General features: G+C 42.3%; 1 protein-coding gene across 2 annotated transcripts; it reads right to left on the bottom strand.

Moving 5' to 3' along the window:
* Positions 1 to 248: 248 nt before the first annotated feature.
* On the bottom strand, positions 249 to 20,407 carry LOC100871573 (neuroendocrine convertase 1). Of its 2 annotated transcripts, XM_003692629.4 has the most exons (14): positions 19,985 to 20,407; positions 8,752 to 8,856; positions 8,440 to 8,673; positions 8,081 to 8,227; positions 7,812 to 7,878; positions 6,630 to 6,901; positions 5,912 to 6,124; positions 5,705 to 5,805; positions 5,142 to 5,207; positions 3,421 to 3,573; positions 2,109 to 2,269; positions 854 to 987; positions 609 to 740; positions 249 to 452 (listed from the first exon to the last, which is right to left on the bottom strand). In XM_003692629.4, the coding sequence occupies exons 1-14, from the start codon at positions 20,237 to 20,239 to the stop codon at positions 351 to 353; spliced, it is 2,142 nt and encodes a 713-aa protein (XP_003692677.2). In that variant the 5' UTR covers positions 20,240 to 20,407; the 3' UTR covers positions 249 to 350. The 2 variants fall into 2 exon arrangements, 1 of the variants encoding a protein (XP_003692677.2); XR_015294219.1 differs by lacking the exon at positions 2,109 to 2,269.
* Positions 20,408 to 20,668: the final 261 nt, after the last annotated feature.

Below are 20,668 nucleotides of genomic sequence, written 5' to 3'. Positions count from 1 at the left end.
TCTCTCTTTTTTTTTTATTTCATGCATTCTCTTTTGAAAAGAACTGCTAGAAAATGCAGCTTGTTTTATCATTTCCTTTGTGTCGTTGTAGCCATCTGTTACTGACCTTTACATCATCAATTATGTTCTTACGTTCTTATTAGAGATCACTTTTTCTTTTATATTCTCTGGACTAAAAAAGAATATGAAAGTGATATGTGAAAATCGAAAATGAATTGTACAAAAGGTAGAAAAGAAACGTACGTGTATCGATTTTAATACATTTTATTCGTCTTTATTTTTTTACATTTTCTTTTTTATATAACAAATGATAATTTTTCCCAAAAAAAAATATATATATATATATATATTCACAAGAGCTCGAGCCAATCTTTTCCATAGACGTCGTTTGTCTCTTGAAGGAGCAATCCTAGTTTCCTCTCGAACATGGATTTCATCGATCGATCATCGTTCTGCATAATAAAATATTCGGTTCAAGCTTTTCGCGTTAAAATGTCGGATATATTAAGAGAAGAGAAATTCGAAGCTTATGGTCGAAAAAATTATCAAAAAGAAAAATTAAGAGAGAAAAAATTGTATTACAATTCGTGGGTATAAAATCTACTCACAATGTTTCGAATTCGATTGTAGTCCTGATTGTAAATTCGTGGCCCATTTTTACGATACTCAGGCATTTCCCTGGTTCCGTGTAAAACCAATGCAAATCCTTGTATCGTGCCATTATTTTCTTTCGGCCCGATCTGTTGAGTTGCAAATGAACAAGTTCGATTAGATCTTGGGCAACTATTCTTTTCTCCCGTGTGAAACGAACGGTACAGGATTAGATGGGAAATTTATTCGTGGAATGGATTACCTCGTCAAGAATATCTAAAATCCAGCTACCACGTGGATCCTCGCCCCACGATGCTACAGACATAAATTTCCACTTCTCGAAACCTGCTGTCGAATCGTCCAATTCTCTTGGTTTCAATATCTGCACTTTTGTCCCTTGAAAATATAAAATTAAAAAGAAAAAAAAGGAAAAGAAGAAGAATACAACGAATTCTATTTTCATTATATTGTGAAATTTATCTTATTTTTTTTTTTTTTTTTTGGAAATGAAAAATTGTTTTTCAGGCAAGTACAAAAATTCAAGAGAAAGAGGGAGATAGAGGCACGATCGTTAAATTTTATTTCTCGAAGTCAGAAAAATATATGCATTGATGGAAATCGTGTGGACCTTTCTTTCAATCGAATCGTTTCTTCGTGGTTACTTGTTTTTCAAATATTCCTCAATGCATTCACACACGGAATATCGGCTATTAATATAACAGAATTCGCGACCGTGTTCCGAATTAAAGCTACACAATGCCCCTTTCTCCCCCCCCCCCTCTCTCTCTCTCTCTCGATTCATTAGAATTAGCTCTGATTCAGTTCTGTTACGGTAAAATATCGATCGTTGCGTTTCTATTACATCTGACATTCTCGTAGTAACCATAATTTGTTTTCCAAGAAGCAGATAATAATGGTGTACGTAAGAAAATGTTTGGTTAAATTTGCTTCCAGAGAGAGAGAGAGAGAGAGAAATTATTTTTCAAAGCTTTCTTCCCATTTACCAACTTTTTCCCTCGCGAAATAAAAGCTTTATTAATGCTTTCCCTTTTTGCTCGACTCGCACCGCGGGCTATCTTTGAAACTCGGAGGGAGAAAGGATCGGGGGTGAAAATATTTTTCCTTAAATTTCTCTTTAAAAACTGGATGGATCATAAATCTCGCACGGTTGACTGTCCCATCGTTTTTCGAAGCGATAGCTCCACCACGTGAAATCGATCTCGGGGATGCGCGCCTCGGGATCGCATCTGTGTGCGGGAAAATATTTTATTTCTCCGTCTTCGTTTATTTCGCACGCCTCGACCGAGACTGCGGCGAAATTCGTTTCGCGCGACATATAAATACGTCGAAATATTTCTATTATAATGTTTTCGTTTCCAATGTTTATTTCGAAATCGACGCGCGTATTATCAGTTTCCAGTTTATTATTATTCCACGAATACTCTTCCCCACTCTTCCGCTGTTTATATTCGACGCAGTTACGGTTCAACGATCGACGGAAGCGTACGGATTCTTACCTGATGGCGCGGTTAAATGTATCTGGAGTGCACCGCGAACACTGTACTCGAGGCTAACCTCAATTTCCACGTGTTCCAAAAACGTAATCTCGTTTCGACACTCATCCTCTGCCTCGAATCGTATCCTCCTGGTATTTCCATAAGCCAACTTCTTGTCGATTCTAGACCAAGGAGAAACGTTTTCTCATATATATACGTGTTTCCGCGGAATCTTGCCGATAGATTTTATTGAAACTTTCTGGAATATTGTCAAGAAGAGGAGAGCGCTCGACTAATCGGCTATAACGTTTTACTGTGAATAAATTATATCGGTTAAGCGACACGTCGAACGGGTGTGCACGGAAATTTCGTCGGAATTCTTTTTCCGAGGGGAGGAAGCGACGCGCGGTGACACAAAGAAGTGTTGGTTTGAAGTTGGGGAAAAAAGGAAGAGGAGAAGAAGAGAGGGAAAGGTCTTGGCTACACTTCGAAGGGCAGGTTTTGGGGCTCAAAGGGGAAAACGGGGCTACTTTTCGTCCCGGGAAAACGGTAAACCGACGTGCGAGAAACGTAGGAAAAGTCCTCGAGACGTTCCACTTTTTCGACTGCCTTCTTTACGGTGCAGTAACGAATGACTGAAGAGCACTTTACGGAGCATGTTGAGTTTAACGACGTAAAAAAAGTCGCCGAGCTTTGCTGCGCTTTTCAAAGGATCAAGGACGAACATCACCCGGACCTCTGATTGCGACGAAGAAGCGCGACACGTAATTCGTACACGCCTGTTTTTCTCTTTCTCTCTCTCTCTCTCTTTGGACATCTCGACTTGAGCAACGCTTGAAAGAAGGGAGACGTTTAATTTTCCTCGATGTGAGGAGTTATAAAAATTGTTATAAAAAATACTTGGTTGGAAATTGAGATACATATATATATATAAGTGGAACGTGTGCAAGAAACGAAATAACAGGTGGAAGTGTTTTTCGAGGTGGAAAGTGTGTGTTCGAGTGGTGTTAGTGGTGTTTAAAGTTTAAAGCAAGAAATCACGTAGTGATAATCTAAATCGTGAGTGGTTGGAATGGAAAGGTGCGCGTTTTTGCACGTGAGGAGGTAAGTATAATTGGATAGCTTCGTATTATCGATCAATTAATTAAATAACACTTAATTATCTGTGCCACATTTTATCAAGTCTTTAATTAAGTCTCTTAATCTTAATCTGTTTTTTTCCACGCGTTCAAGCGAAACGTGTACGCTGCGTGTCGCGCACACGTTTCGTTTGTGACCCGGTTGATGTCGTGGATAAAAAGTCGGTATCGATTAAGGGCAAATTGTTACTTACCCTTTAGCAACGTCCACTTTACAGATGGTCTTGGCGGGCACGGTGGTCCAATTGTAACTTGCAGAGACCAACGAGTACGCGTTCATAAGTCCAAAGCCGAAACGTGAGTTGAACCAAAATCCAGCCGAGTTTCTGAACCAGCCAGGATTCTCCCTGTTGAAAGTTGGTGCAATTACAGGACTTGCCTCCGCGAAACAAAGAATGGCCAGCGTAAAACGGAACAGGTATAATCCTTTTTTTTTTCTTTTTATACGAGAAACAGGAGGAAAAGTTCTTTATCTAATACTTTTTTTCCTCTCTTTTTGAAAAACGTAACTTTGGGTAAATTCTACTTTAAATCGATCACCGAGTTATTTACACGATGATGTTATCTAAATTTTTTCCGGTTTATTTACGACGATCTACTCGAGATCTCTCGTGAAATGATTCGATGAATCGATCGCGTTTGCAAACATCGATTTAAGCAACAAATGGTTTCGTTTAAACGATATCGACGCGGAATAAAGCATTGTTCGTTTCATCTCGTTGAGAGGCCCGATACAATCGCGCAATCAGGTCACTAAATCCGTGCTATCCCTCCACGCCGAAGAAGAATGAATGCTTTTTGGAAATTTTAAATCGAATCGTTGGATTATTATTTTCGTCTCTGATAAACACGATTATTGTGGATTATTGCGAAACAATGTAATAATAAAAAAATAAAATAAAGGAGCACGAATTAATTTAATTCGTTTTTCAAGCGTATCTTGACCCTGACTTTTGATCGACCGGCCGTGAAAAATTATCATTACCGAGAAAGAAGAAACGAAGAATCGTTCGTTTTACAGCAATTATCGTGAAAACAGCGCGACCTACATTTCCTCCCTCGTCCCTAAAACGAATAAGAACGGCACAATGGTTTGATCCATCGTTGGATTCGCGATGCCCAAGGAGAGAAAAAAACCTATATCGAGTTCGGTTTTCTTGTTTCGCGAGAAATATTTTTTCAAAACTTGTCATTGGCAAAAATTTGGAAAAATATATCTAGTAATAATATAATAATCGAGAATAATAATCGAGTGATTCGAGCATTGATATCACGGAAATTAGATACAGATGTTATCTTCGTATTTAACTAATTCGAGTGTATCGCGTTATCATCGTATCGCAATAAACGTTGAGTTAACAATCTTGGAAAAGAATCTCTTACGGAACGCATTAAAATTAGACGCATGGAAGAAAACAGGTTACTTATGCTTTTTGTTTCGAATCGATATCTCGATTGGTTCCCGAGATCTCAGATTTAAAGCGAAAAGGCTGGCTGGAGAGGCATGAATGGCTGTGTATCCGAATCGCTGTGACCTACATCTTTTCTTAGGAATGCGTACGATGTAAGTAAGTAGTAAGAGAGGAGAAAAAGCTGACTGAGCGTCTGTAACTGACCAGCGCATCATTGGGATAGGTCACTGGTGGATGAGAGAGAGGGAGAGGGAGGGAAAGAGAGGTCGAAGCGTGTGCAACAAGGAAAAAGAATCGCGTTGAATTAAAAATCAAGCTTCCTTCCTTCGATGCAGGATATCTTAAGAACCGGAAGTCGTATCGATGCGAGTCGAAAGAAGAATCGAAGGCCAAAGTTTCTAACTAGATTAGCTTAGATTGCATAGCTTCAAATAGATTTTCAGCAAGAGTTATGCACGTGTAAAATTTGGGTAATTTTAATTAATATTGTTTCAGAGTTATACCTGAGCGGGCTGTATTCCGAGCTCCAAACGATGAGGTGTTGCACGTCTCTCCAGGTTAAATTTTTGCTTCAAGAATAACAGTAAATTATTTTCATTATTCTTCACTGTGTGGCGAAGAAATATTTACTCCAATGGAAGGTTTCATGGCCGTGTTCCCGGAACAGGTTAAAACAGCGTGCACAAGGAAAATAGCTTAAGGCATTCTTTTTAATAGGTTAAAACAACTATGAGGTAATATTGTTGTAGATTAAGAATACCGCAGATTTTATCGCGGAAAAAAAGCGGTATAAAATTTGTTCAAAATTTTCAATAATACAACAATAATTGATGCTTCATGGATTGATTTCCTCTTTAAAGAATTTTCAAATATTTACGACAAGGAAACGCAATGCTCGAAGCTACTTCAATTTTAACGACGATGCCATCATAATTCGATCTCGTATTAAAATGGAGTTTAAAACAAAACGAGAATTCCATTGCTTTCTCTCTCTCTCTCTCTCTATAGAGAGAGAGAGAGAGAGAGAGAGAGAGAGAGAGAGAAAAGAAAATCAACGAGCTCGTACTTCACTTGCAAAGCTAAAGCCAGAATACCGGCAGCTAATGGAGCGGATGCGGAAGTACCAGTGTGCCCAGTGGTGCAGGTGTTTTTTAAGTCTGTCGTCGCCTGAAAGAGTTGGTTAAATTATTCCACTGCTAGGAGGAGCGCCTCTATTCATTTTGTAATTCAAATTTAAAAATTTGATTCTATCAATCGAACGAATGTAACACACTATCATTTGATCGTGGTAGGCCCCGCTGCTGTACGTCGTGGCCATTGTCGCGGGGCAGCTTTCACCGTACCATGGAAATCTTCCGGCCTGGCTGGCAGAGCCTACGGCGATTGTATAAATGCTTCCCACGTATCCATCGCACCCGCAGTCGTCCGACTTCAAACCTCCGTTACCAGAAGCCCATACGTAGATACTGCCCTTGCCATCCCTGCCCTGGACAACAATCGAATCGACGATATCGAGAAGATCGGTGGAAAAAAACTTTCCAATCCAAGAGAAATAAAAACTTTTATTGGATAAACGGGATAAAAACGAATGTTAACGCGAGAATCAGGGTTGATAAATATGCATCGGCCTTTCGCGCTACTCATTCTTCATGAATATTTAATTTTTCGCGACCGTGTCTTATATTATACCCGCAACCATCCCGTCGTATCCTTTATGACACGTCATTTTCTCGTGTACGAAATTAATTAAAAAATTGGAAGAAAAAGAGAGAGAGAGAAAAGGGAAAAAATTCGTGGGTGGAAATATTATATTAACGAGGTTAACGGAACTCGCTCGGTTTCAAAGTAATTAACGTTTCGAGTAATTAGAAACTCTTGACCCATGTCGAAAGCGACTCAAAGGGGGGGATCATCACCGCTCGTTAACCCGCGTTCATTCGAATTAAACGTTTTTCGAGCGTTTTAAACCGTTTCGTCTTTGGGATACTCGCCATCGCGACACCACGTTGGAGCGCCTCTCCGGCCAGTCTTCCAGGTGCCTCCAAACTTTTCCCATCGTCCGCAGGTCCCCACGAGGCCGTGTAAATGTCCACCAGGTCTGGCCTGTAGCCGAGGGCCTCCCCCTCCACGCGATCGTTCACCAAACCGTCGAGAAGCTTGATACCGCCGATCCACGACTCGAAAGCAACGCCCACGCCGCACTTGCGATTGTTCGCCTCCATCGCTATTTCCCCACCGCATCTCGTACCGTGACCGTTCGTTCCTGGAAACGGTTGAACAGCGTCGCGTGAGAAAATAATATCGAAATCGAAAAGACTCTTCGCGATTTTGTTCGAGAAACTTTGCCAAGGTTTATCATATCGATGTATCGACTGCGAGTTTATGTTTAGCGAGTTTATATCGATGATAAAAGGAGAAAGAAATAATAATAGGTGAAAAAGTAACATGCGTTGAATCGAAGAATCGTCGTGGGAGGAATCAGGGTGATTTCGTGGAATCGTTGGAAAGGAAAGTTTATCCAAGCTGTGGACGTCGGAGAATTGGAAGGTGGTTATTTTTAGAATTTTGAACAATGTGATAAAAAAGTCATAGGTGAATTTGGAAGTAATACGTTCGATCAGGGAAATTGAAGGAAGAGGATCGAACGAAGGTTCGAGTGGGAGGAAAAAGAATCGCTGGATGTGAAAAGAATCGGGAGATGATTGTTTTTATTGAATGCGATGTCGATAATATCTTGCGAGAAAGGTCTCTCGGAAAGTTTTTAATTTTGATTGAGACGATAATGAGAGCACTCTGATGTCAATGATATCCTGTGCACTCGTCGAGTTTTAGGATGGAATGAGTCAAGTTTTAAACTAATTTTCCACATCTTCGAAGTAATAATGTAACTATGCACAGTTTGTTCGTCAATAGTTCACCAAAGTTCGCTTATCAGTGAAGAACAATTTCTGTATTATACGAAGAACGATGTCTTGGCAATACTTCAACGCAACGAAACGAAGTATCTTGATCGAATAGAATTTTCAGTCTGTGTACTGGATAATTAAAAAGAGTGTAAGTTTTATTTTCTTTTTGTTTTTTAAATTCGTCGTTTTAATCCAAGAATATTAATCCAAGATAAAGAATAATAATTGGTAAATCGAAATTTATTTTTACAACAATTTAACTCTTACCTGACAATTCGTATCGTGGAAAGGGATCGTCGTCACCCTCGTTCACGTCATAACTGATATCAGGATCCTAGGTTGGAAATGGAAACAAAATTTTAAATTCACGACGAAATTAAATATTGGATCAAGGAAAAAAAAATGGAAAAATTGGAAAAGAAGAAAAGTGAAAGATTTTGAAAAAAAAATTCAAGGATCACAATCTCGAATCATTGATCCCTGTCATCTGTAGGATGGAAAACGTACCTCGAGGTATAAAATTTCGTGCTACTCACGTAGTTATTTCGCAAATCGTCGTGGGTATATTCCAACCCATCGTCGAGAACAGCTATTCTCACGCCTCGACCAGTTATCCCCAGTCGATAGAGGGGTAGAACGTTGAGATCCAGCTTGGGGAGAGCTTTGCTCGATCTGGTATCTCTCTGCAACGGTTGATAAAGAAGCTTTATCTTTTTATCACGCAAGATAACTCGTCTATTTTACCAACGACTTCGTTTAATTGATCAGGTTTCATATTGATTTTTCTTCTTCCCTTTTCCTTCCTATTATTTATTTATTTTTTTTTTAAGTATTATATTTATCCCAAACGTAATATTTTTGGAACAAGAATGCCTCGAACATTTTACTTCATTACCAGATACCATTCTTGATCCCAAAGCTCGTCATTGAACATCAATCTGGAGTCTTCGGAATCTTCCATTCGAAATTCTTGCCAATCTTCGTCGTCCTCCTTTATACTATTCAAGCGGTACTGATCTACCTCCAACCTTTTCTCCCTTATCAGAGGTTTCTCCGAATCGAGGCTAGATAGTGGCGCATAATCGCGTTTATGTCGCTTGATCGTCTTCTGCTGATCCGCCCAAATGATCTTCGAACCAGAAGAATCGTGTCAGTGAGGTGGAATTCTTGTAGATTGAAAAGAATTTTTAACGTCGAGCCTTGTTACCTTGCTGCTTGAATTCAGCGCTTTCGTTGAACGAATTCCACCCCTCTTTTGCTGTCCACCGTTGTCATCTTTGTGCCATATATACGTGTCCTTGAACCCCAAGACCTGAGATAAACAACAAAAAAATCACGGCACGTGAATTTGGAAATTCTGCGTTTTTAAAAAAAAAAAAAAGAAAAAAAATAACGCGATATCGCACAGGTTTCGCAAAAAAAAAAAAAAAAAAAAAAAAAAAAAAAAGGTTAAACGAAACATAGAGTACAATGTACAGATCTGTGCATGACTTTTATTTACCACTATTTTTTTTTTTTTTCGATTTTTTTTTATCACCAACTCGGACAACGTATCATCGTACACACATTTTTTTCCGGCTAAAAATTTAATGCAAAAAACATGGAATAAGAATCGCTTTCGAATTTCTAAAATAACGAACGAAAAATAAATCTATGAATTTTTCCATACCGATGTGGAAAAATAAATAAAAAAAAAAGAGAGAGAGAGAGAGAGAGAAGATACGCAATTCGATGCACAAAAATCGTAAAAACATTTTTACTTTCAATTGTTCTGATTCGTCGCGACCCCTCTGATCGAACGAAGTTGCTCGAGGGTGCTCGAGCAGCGAGGGTGGTGCGCCGTGGACGTCGCGACGTTTCAGCCCTTCGAACGATCGAACGGGACGCTTCGAACAGGATAGCATGAACGAGTGGTTGGTTTCTTGGACGAAAGGATAGATAGATAGATGAACGGATAGAAAGAAACAAGAGGGAGGACTTTGAGGGATGGTCGAGCATCTGGGATAAGGGATATAATGTTACGATTGTACAAGTGTCTATACGTGGTGATAGAATTTTTTACGTACGATGAGCGTAGGATATCGCCGTGAAACGGGAAGAGGATCAACTTAATCAAAGTCGCGATATTTCCGTAACGAGGAACGCTTGGTTTTTATTTTCGATCCACCCCCTCGCAATTGGATTTTCCGATTGGATGCTCCTGATAGTTTATCGATCCACGACCTGGCCTGATTGATGATTGTGGTGGTGACTGCGTGTGCTGGCGCAATAGGGCACGACGCATGGGAATACGTGCACGGTGTGACGAGGAATTGCAGGTGCAAACTGGTTTATGGCTCATCGTCGCGGAGAAACGCGCGGAGGGATGGAAAAAATTGTTAGGGATTTCTCGAACGCCGGACGATAATCGTGCTAATAAATTTCCCCTCGCGATTGAATATTTTTTTTTTCTTCTTTTCTCTCTTTTTCAAAAGGTGCGTTGAAATATAAATCGAATACGTGCAATTTTCGTGTAAACGAAATATCAAAGCTATATCAGGGAGGATGAGGATCGTAAACAAAACGTATGTGTGTTTTTTAACGTTATGAATGTCAATTACAAATATTACAGGAGCTCTTGGATTACATAAATCGGACCGTGTCCCCACGACCGGATGGCATACACCCTTTCCGCTTTTCCGGTTTAATGTCGTATCTCGCGCTAGATCATTTCCATATTTGCACCGTTTCAATGGACGTCGCGATTAAAACCCTCGTTCGTCATTGAGAAAACGAGGGGAAAAATACATGGGAAAATGAACTGTCAAAAGTTTGAAATATTTCTTCGTATTATCGAATAACTCGCGGCACGAAGTCGAAAAAAAAAAAAAAAAAAAAAAAGAAGAAAAATCACGGGATTCGAGCGCGAAAGAAATAGCATCGCGGATCCATTGTTCTGGGATCTCATCGCAGATACGTATCCCGATTCTTTTCGATAATATTGCTCGCTTGTTAATTAACAGTCGATGTACGATATATTCAAACGCAATTCGCAGACGAGACAAGGATCGATTCGAAAAAGAACAGATAGCAGCCTCGGCTACGTTTTCTGCCACGTTTTCTCCGCGATATTACCAGGATATCGCGTGGTTACGCGATAGGCTCAAGAGTGACCCCAATTTTCGTCGAATCACATGGTGGAAAAACAAAGGGCGGAAAAAATCGGACGAAACCCGTTATGAAACAATAATCCCGCGTCTGGCCTGGCTTGGCTCGTGAAAAAAAATTCCCTATAATCCGGTATCTATTATATTTGCAATATATTCAACCAGAGAGAATGAATTGGATTGGTCGTTGCCGTCGAATCGAACGATAAACTCGACGAGGAGGATACGCGCTCGCTTTTTTTTTTTCCCTTCCTTTCTATTTTCCTCTTTGTTCGTGTCTATTTTTTATTTTGTTGTTTCGTTTGTATTTTTTTTCTCCCTTTTCTTTTGTCTTTTATTTATTTTTTTTTTCTTTTTTTTTTTTCAGTCGGAGAAAGAGAGAGTGAACGATGGAGGGCAGAATTCAGTTTTGGACGCGTTGGGGAGAAAAACGGATGGTACGTGCGAACGATCGCACGCACGCGTTGGCGTAAGCAGCTAGCTGCCGACCGATTTTTATGCCCCTGCACATCGATGTTATCGCGATTCGAGGCGCCGGCAGGAAGCCGAACCGGGGCAATTTACATCCACGACACCCCTATCCCGCAAATAATTCCGCCGACGCGTTTAAGAAGATTTATGGAGTCTATTTTGCCCGACTCCGTTCTCTTCTCCGCTCCGTTTCAAGTCGCCACGTATCGCGGATTTTTCGTCCCCGGCTAAATATTTTATCCCACACCCCCTCCCCCTCGCTCTGCGTCGAATAGGTGGAACTTTTCTAATCGTGACTTTTCCAGGTTAATCCGCGATTCTTCGCTCTTTGTCACCGGCGTATCCATTCTAAGCCGAGCCGGATACTCGGCGACGATAATTCAAACGACGTCAACAATGTTCTTCCATTTCTTCCCCTCCTCCATTCTCTCTCCTCGACCCGACGGATGGAAATGAATTATCCTCGTCGATCCTTTTCGCTAATTTCCACGCCAAGGTCGTCGATCCTTGGCGAGGGTAAACGGCCACGAAACGAGACACGTTTGACGTCGGACCGCTTTAAATTCCACGTGGGAAACGCCTCGGATCCGTCTGTTACGTGGTAATGGCTCCCTTTATCCCCGTGGCAATCGACGCTCGACGCTGTCCAAAACTACCCTCGAGACGAGTTCTCTGCTCCGCGTTATTAACCCACCCCTCGTGACGCCACCAAACGCCGTTTGTGCCGTCTGTACGGAGGGGGAGCGAGATGGCTCTTGCGACCTGGGAGAAAGGGAGGGGAAAGGAGGGCAAGAAATCAGCGTTGCTCATTACTTCGCGATCAGCGGATTTCTGCTATCGTCGAATTGCGCGATCGATCCGTCCTCTCTCGCCGCGGAGAATCTGCGAGTTCGAGGCTATTCGAGTCGGTTTGTAACAGTGTTCGAGCAAACGACTGATTCTAAATGATTCCGTGCGGTGGAAACGAGAAGAGTGGGCGAACGTGAGAGAGAGGGAGGGAGGGAGGGAGGGAGTATTTTCGCAGTCCATTTGTTTTGATCGGATTTCCAACTGTCTCTGCGTAATCCCGGGATAGTAAGCTCCCGCAGGCATCGTCAGATTCCAATGAAAACCCTAACGTTTCTCTATCCCTTCATGGAAGAGAGACACTTTTCTTACAGGGACACCCCATGGATCCCTCAACCCCCTCTCGGTGATGGCTGTTTGCTGGTTTTCGCTAGTTTTCCTTCCTCCTCCTTCTCGAGTATTGGCGGTATTCTTTCCATCGTCTCGAATATTCTTCGTTTTCCAACGATATTTGCTATCGATATTGCGTAGTGTTTTTAGAGTAGAGCGTATCGATATTTCTAATCAGAGAAACAGTGAATTTCCCCCCTCCCCCACCCCCCGTCCTAGTTTCCATTTTCACGAATTTACGCGCAAGATTTTCGGGCGTCGTTCGTTCGAGGACGGTGTTTCCTGGTAATAATCGAGTCGCTCGTAATTGCGATATCGATGCGTCGAGATCCGTTCCCGGTTTCGAGGATCCGCAAATCTTCGATCTGCCACTTCCATCCAGGAATTCAACGTGTACAATCGAATTTATCGCGGCGAATTTCGAGGAAGGCGCATCAGGTGAACGGAAATCAGGCAGAATTTGTACGATAAGCGATCGTTGTGAGCTACGAACAACGACTACGAGCTACGAAATTCGTTGCGTGGCCCGCATCGAGGCAAAGATTCGAGAGTTAAAGCGAAGCTGATCGAAGCTTAATTCTCTCGTTGCGAGGAAAACAGCTTAGCTCCCTCGAATTGAAAAACTTTATTTGGACTGGAAGATCGGGATTGAAATTACAATTGAGAAAGTTGACGGACTCGAGATGATGGTTTCTCGCCATGGGATCCGTTGGCCGCATCCAGTCCTCCCTCTCCCCCCTCCCCATAATGCGTAAGAAAATTGAATTAGCGAGGGCAATCTTCGAAACTACGTCGAGCCTGGGACACGTCAAAGTCGAAGTTTAAATTGAAATCAACCCCGTAACCAGCGTCACGTGAATTTGGTCAAAGAGGGCTCTCCCTCCCCCCCCGACTAGCTTCATACACTCGATCTCACTTAACTCTTGAACCTATTAGTATCGATTATGTTATGTATCGGAATTATGTGGGTGACACGCGGCGTGAGTGTGCGAGCAAACTAGTATCTAATTTCACGGCAATATCGAGGAATGCCCCGATCGCCGGGTAAATGTTGTCGCGTATCGATTCGATTTTCACGATTGATCGACGATCGATTAATTAAACGTGGGGAATAAAAATTGGAGCGGATCGATTGCCAACAGAGATCGCGAAATTAATTAAATCGTCTCGAAGCGGCGAGGCAGGCGGCTAAATGGAGAGAAAACGGAGGGAGAGAAAAAAAAAAAGCGTATTTATGAAATATTTCGCGATATTCTTTTTTGTCCGTCGCGTACACACCGATGGTGCGTGAAAAATTTTAAAATTCCAGAAAATGGAATTAAGTCGCATGCATTATTATTATTTTTTTTTTTTTAAAAAGGGAGAACGTGCAAATATTTATAGCTAGGAGATTAAAGCGTTTTCATTTATGAATGGAACGTGAAATGTAATCAAACGTTGCTTGATGAAGGAATAAACGGTGGTAACGTGATGAGATGTTCGTCACCGGTGTAGGAGGGTGGAGGGGGAGGAGAAGAAGGATCGATACGAAATACGGAGGGGAAAGTTAGCCATAGATCAGAGATCAAATATCGAGACCTACTTGAACCGAGATTAAACCTTTTCGAAGGTAGGAAGCTAACGAAGGCGAGCGCCAAGCGGCAGGTCGCTGTGACATCTGTCAAGCCCCGTAACGGGGAAGTTCATTATGGCGTTCAGCAGGGCGCCACGTCATTTATTTCAATTACTGCCAAACGGTAAAGCTGAATCGGCAGATCTCCGCATCCGTTTCGATCATTTATGAACGTTCGTCATTAATGGCGTCGAGGGAAAGGGGCGAGAAAAAGTGTCACGCTATTACTATTCCCTCCCAATTTCGATTCGTCCAAGAAGATTTTTACTTTCGATCCCTCTCGCGTTATCAATCTTATCCCAATCATTTCTTTCTGTCTTCTTTTTTTTTTTTTTTCTCGACTCGAGAATTTGTAATTCCGTTCCTTCGTGCAATTTTTTGGACCCAAAAAAAAGAAAAAAGAAGAAAAGCGGCAAGTTTACATCGTTCAATCCCCAGTGAATAAACACGAGTATTCAACCCCTATCATACCCCATGAATATATATGAACGTCACGCGAAATTTGACGAAATTTATTTGACATTTTACAAAAGATTCCCTTTGACGATGACGATGATCAAAGGATGGCCAATTTCCACGTTCGATGGAGCGCGTGTTAACGGAATGATCGCGTGTATAGGCGGTAATTGTGTACAACTCGCGGGGAGTTAACACCCACATCTTCTCTCGAAATAATATTTCGAGACGTGGAAACTTTGCAAAGGAATCTAATCCCCCGTCGGGATGTGCCGTGCCCGTTTGCTACCCGATTCTCAGTGTCGCCGGATGTGTAAAGAAAACACCGTGCCCCCATCCTTTGCCGTACTCGGGAAATTAACGTTGGGAAATTCATTCCAACAGTTTCATAACAGGTTCTCGATAACTGGATTTCAATTTGCCCGGAGGCCAGGCTTGATTGAGCAATCTCGTGCCTTTATAACATAGGATGTCCGTGTAAGATATATGATAAACCGAAGTAACTTAGACGTTCGCAAGTTTCACTGCGAGTAATCAGCTTGCTTATCGGATTTTCTGCTTCCTGTGCGCTTAGGCAGACGATTGCGACAGACTCGTACGTTAAAGTTAAAAATTTGTTCGTTTGTCTTTTTTTTTTTTTTATTAAACGATTAAACGAATCGTCGTCAAATTCGTTCGTCAACCAATCGACCTGGTTCCCGATCTCGATAATTTATTATCGACGAATCAACGATCGAAAGTATTCGGTTTGATTTTTCATTTCAAGACCGTTCGATTCGTCTTTAAAAAAAAAAAAAAAAAATATTACGTTTGAAGGAAAATTTTATCGAGGAAAATTTTAAATGTCGCCAAAATTCTGAATAAGGTAACGTTATATATCGAATAGATGAAAGCTTTCGAGGCGACGGAAGTTCGTTTCCGAGCCCGATGAATAATTACTTTTTCCTTCATTCCACATCCGTCAGTCACTCAGTTCCAGGCGCGTACCTGCTACGTGAACGGACGTAAATGCGGAGTGAAATCCTAAAAAAATTGGAACTAACTTTTTGCCAACGTTTCAGGTATCGGATCGTCGAATAGGGAGGAAAGAGTAAGATAATCGAAGAGAAATGTAAGAGTAAAAATTTCGGACGAGCAACGAGCAATTTGGGATAATAATACGATTTGACTATGGCGCTACCGATATCGAGAAGAATATTCTTCTTTCGATCACGCCTGATTCAGTATTAGTCGCAACATATCGCAGTCGGAGAAAAATTCCAGTTACTCGATCTTACGTTCTCAAATCTCATGGTCAAACCTGAAAATGTCTCTCATAATCGTTTACCAGTAGGATGTTGCGAGAGGATGTAACGATTCGAGCAAGATGGATCGCCAATCCTGTGCCTTGTTGCGGCTACTCGAACCGTGGAATAAATTCTTACAAAATCCATCGATCTCCCGTATTAATTTATTCATTCGAGATAATTTAATCCCAACATTTTGCTTTATTGGAACCCGTGCACGAATTTATTCGTAAAATTTGATTCGTATCGCAAAAACTTTTTTCTTTTTTGAATCAAAAAGAGAAACCAAGGAAGAAGAAGAAGAAGAAAGAAAGTCGTGCCACGATACGATCACGCCAATTTACCTTGCTGATCCCTTCGAAATCTACGTATTATCCACATCGAAATTAGAGAAGAAATATTCCCCGTCTTCTTCTCTCTCTGATGGAAACACCGAACGACCCAGCAATTCGTGGACCGATTACAAACCCCGTGGTTTGGGATCGTCGATAAAAACTTGGAATCGTTTCTCCGACATTCTTTCACGCTCTTTCGCACCCTTTGAGGCCGGCCACACGAGCACTTAATTATACGAAATAATTACACGGCGCGGGTTGAAAATGTAGGAGCGAGGGGAGAGGGTGAATCGCGTGGATTGCGGTCGGGCCGGCTGCAACTGCGCCAGTCGTGGCTGCAGCTGCAGGGAAATGCAGTTTGGCGGGCGCACAAGTGCGGGTGCTCGCACAAGAGAGGTAAAACGGGTTTGAAAAAGGAGAGTCACTCTGTTGGCGCGTAATTATGGCCGCGTGCTGCCCACTTGTATTATGCCGGTTGATGTTCTGAAAACGCGCCCGTCGTTTTTCTTCCCCGCCCACGAAAATGATTATGGTAATTGCGACGATCGCCACGAGCACCGCACCGTCTTCCGTTCCGGGCAAAGCGTGGAGAAGGGAGAAGAGGAAGTCTGGAGGGAAAGTGGATCAAAGTTTTGACGCGGATCCTCGAATGTTTGAACGCACCTCGACGAGGAGGAGCGCTATCCCGTGTGCGGTGCAATTTCGCGAAAATCCATTTGGATCTCCCTCTTTTCCGAGGGCGAGGCAGAGTCTGAGAAATTGTCCATACGCGCGCGTAAACGAGAGGAGATTTATCTCTTTACTTCTATTTTGTCTTGTCAGATTCATCCGCACGAGCATTCACATACATTCTTGTACCGTGTACTTTCGAAACGTCCATCCCTTGTCGAGAATTAAGAGTTTATTAAGGGACGGATTCGTAGGTGAAAACGTATGACGCGCGTGTTCATCTCTCGCGACACGGAATGAATCTACGTTTGAAAAGGGAGTAGGAGTAGGAGCGAGAAGTCATCGTGAGATCAGAGATCACGGACGCGTCTCAATTTCCTCGAGAGAGAGAGAGAGAGAGAGAGAGAGAGTTTCCGCTTTGTGACCCTCAGTCAAATACGCGTGGAAAGAGGTCTCCCCACCTAAGTATTTTCTCGAGCCTTTGAACGCGATCCCCGTACATTTTTCCAACTCTTGCTCCTCCGTCCACCCCCGTTCCGTTGGCCTGGTAAATCTGCGCTAAAGCGTAAACGTATTTCAGGCCTTCGAGATCCAGCGAGACGTGAATGTAGCGTGGAAAAAGTGCGGCCAAATCGTTTCCCCGACGGATCGCTGCAAAGAGATTATCTCGGTAAGCAAGCCTCACGAACCATTTGATCGCTCGTTTCACCCATTCTCTCCCTCCGTTTCCGTGGCGAGATTCGCCGAGACATCGGCCAGATCTCGTTTCTCTCCTCTTTCTCTCTCGTCCCTCTTCCCCGGCCCGTGCACTTTGCAAAACGAGTTCCGCCTTGAGATCAAGTCGCGCGAGAGAAAACGTCCACCGACCAAGAAGAGGAAGATATCGTATCTCCCCCTTTTGCCCGAATGTTTAGCGTGCCGATCGTCTCCTCCCCTTTCTCGCTTTTGATTCCTCTCGAGATGAGATCGCGACCGTTATCCATTAGATTAACGTGTACCCGAAGCGAAGTTTAATAAGAAATTATAAGGACGTCGTTATCGTTTTTTTTTTTTTTTTTTTTTTATCGACACGCTCCTCTCTCGATTCTCCTTGCCCGAGATTGCTCCCGATCTCGCGCGCCTCGTATTTTCTTCCCCTCCTTCCTTTCCGATTCGATTATTCCCATTTCCGGAAAGGAAACGAAGATCGAAAGAAAAAAAAAAGAAAAGAAAAAAGAGAAGAGAAAAAAGGAAAAAGAAGAAAAGCATTTCTTCGTCGCTTCAAGGAAATTACGTCTTTTCTTGGGAATTATTCGTCGTAAATATTATTTATCGATGAAAACGACCGTTTCTTTCGTCTTCTCGCGAATCGACAGAGAATTTCGGTGCAACGATAAAACATTGCCGGAGGAGGGAGGAGGGAAACGTTTGCTCGGGCTATTCGTATTGTTTCCGGCAATTTTTCAACGACAATTACGCTTCGAAACGTCTAAACAATGGAACAGGATTTTTGCTTTTTTTCGAAACACCTCCTCCTTTTTTTTTTTTTTTTTCCGCGTTGAGAGATCGATGATGTTTGCCCAGCCAGGAACCCGTGACATTTCTGTAATCCCCCCCGAATGCTGTTTTTCACGCAAATTATTCCACCCACGTGTTTCCCTCCTTCCCCTCCCTGCTCCGCCATAAGAATCGGTTTCCACGATAACGGACGCGGGTATCGCGGCTACTCTCTTGACACGTCGCGTTTACGTCACGCGTGAAATCGACCAGCCGCGTTTTGCGGCGCGTGTTTAACGAACACTTGAGATTAGAGTGACTCGCCGCGGATTATCGGACGTGTAAAACGTCTGGTTGTACATCGCATATGGTGTCGTCGAGGGTCGTTTCGTTTCAGTACTATTAATTAATTTCGCTCGATGTTCGTCATTTGAATCTTTGCACGCGATACCGCCTCGGATACGTACGTTACGTTCCACGCGATCTACTCGCTTTGTCGTATCACTTGGAGAATGGATGTTCCTAATTCGATTCGACGACTTAAAAAAGAATTAATTTTTTTTGGGAAATTGTTTGGGAAGAAGAACAAGCAGCGCGAAGTTTACGAGAGAAGAAAAAGAGTATCGTTAAATCGTTGAACGCGAGCGTATTATTTACAAAATTATATATTTAAAATTTCTAAAAAACCAACGACACGTTTGTAAAACCGAAAATTCGCAGCAAATAATTTCAATTGAATCGTTCCCCTCTCTTTGGACAAGGCATGTTGCGTATTTGTTTTAATAAAATTAATTTGCTTTGTTTTGCCACTCCCCTCTTTGCAAATAGGGGCGGGGAGGGTGGGAAGCCGAGATGGGAATATACATTTCATATTGGCCCATAAACGTTGCATTAATTGGTAACGAAAAATAATTTCCACCATTTACTCGAGAACGGAGTGCTTGAAAGAGGGTAGTCGGAAGAGAGCTTTCAACGGATGAAAAATAACTTTGCGAATATTCGCGGGAAAAGGGAAAAGATATTTCCAGATATTTCATCCCTCCCTGTATATTTTTGCTAGTTTACGAGCACTCGATTCATAAGGCGATTCCTTCCCCCCATTTCGGCATTGTTTTCGTCGATTTCCCACGAATAATTTCGGTCTCGCGGCAATAAATTCCCCGCCTCTTCCTTACCGTTCAACAAGAAAGGAACTTCGTTCGCGACTACTTCTGTCTGAGATAAACACGAAAGTTAAGTTACAATGGCGGGATGCTCTGGTCGAAGTTAAACTAGAATTGGGCGTTGCACAAGTGGCTAACAATAAGTTATTAAGCAGTTGTTCAAGTTTTAATTGCATCTCGCAGCACTGGCATTCAGAGGGGAGAGGAGAGGAGAGAGAGAGAGAGAGAGAGAGAGAGAGAGAGAGAGAGAGAGAGAGAGAGTGGCCTGGTCTACGTAACGTTGACGAACTTATTCCCAGGATTACCGGTGAATATTCCACGGAACGAGTATTTCTACCGTGCTTTTTTTTCTTTTCCTCCTCCCCTCTGCCCCGCTTCGCGCCCCCCTCCCCCATTTTCAAATATTAACTCTCTGGACCACACAGAATCCCTTGAAATATTAAAAACTTTGCTCACACGGGCGACCGCGAGAAAATGGCAATCTCTCGTGCAATTTCCCACCGAATATCTTCTTTATTATTTGATTCATTTGTAAAATTTTTTTTTTCTTTTTTTTTTTTTTTTACGAATTTCTGTGAAAAAACGACACGTGAAAATCCCGAATCACGCGAGCGTTCTTCGTTAAAATCGATTCGATTAATCCGACTTACCGGACCAAGATGCTTGTATCCGCTCTGCAAAGCCAAAAGGGATGCAACTTGGGCTCCACCTTCGATTCGAACTACCCATTCCTCTTGACCGCCGCGAGGATCATCGATGTTGCTCGTCGCGAGTTTATTGATCGACGTGATCCAACAAATGATAACGAACCAAACGAAACGAAAATTCACTCCGGATCCATCACCGATGACACCGATCGAAAGCATTTTGACTGAAAGTATCCGCAAGTATCCGAGTATACTCATAACGCTGCTTCGATCTTCGAATTCATCTCGATTAATATTTCCAATAGTTGTGTTTTTTTTCCCAACCTGTTTCACTCGATTTCACTCGATTTCTTCTTCCCAGGATCGACGTTCACTCGACGACCAATGGATCTCAAATGACACGTGATCGAACAATGCGTGCGACAATTAGTTCCGATCCTCCTTTTTGCCCGTCGAGGGATTTATTTTCCCCACCAAGCTTCCCTCTAGGCAGGTGGCGGTGGAAGGGTGAGCCACGTGATAACGTAAACAAGATACGATTAAGTACGAAGATTGATTGCTTGTCTGTTTTTAAGCGAAACAGATTTGTTTTTTTCCATTCCCTTTCCTTACTCGAGCTCCTCCCAGTAAATCTTCTAATTTCTCTTTTTTAAATAAATTTTCCATGCAAATTTCTCCCCCTCCCCC

The sequence above is a fragment of the Apis florea genome, unplaced genomic scaffold (assembly GCF_048593485.1).
Source record: "Apis florea isolate Af1SG1 unplaced genomic scaffold, ASM4859348v1 contig_3587_pilon, whole genome shotgun sequence".
Lineage (NCBI taxonomy): Eukaryota > Metazoa > Arthropoda > Insecta > Hymenoptera > Apidae > Apis > Apis florea.
This window is presented reverse-complemented; position numbering and strand designations above follow the sequence as displayed.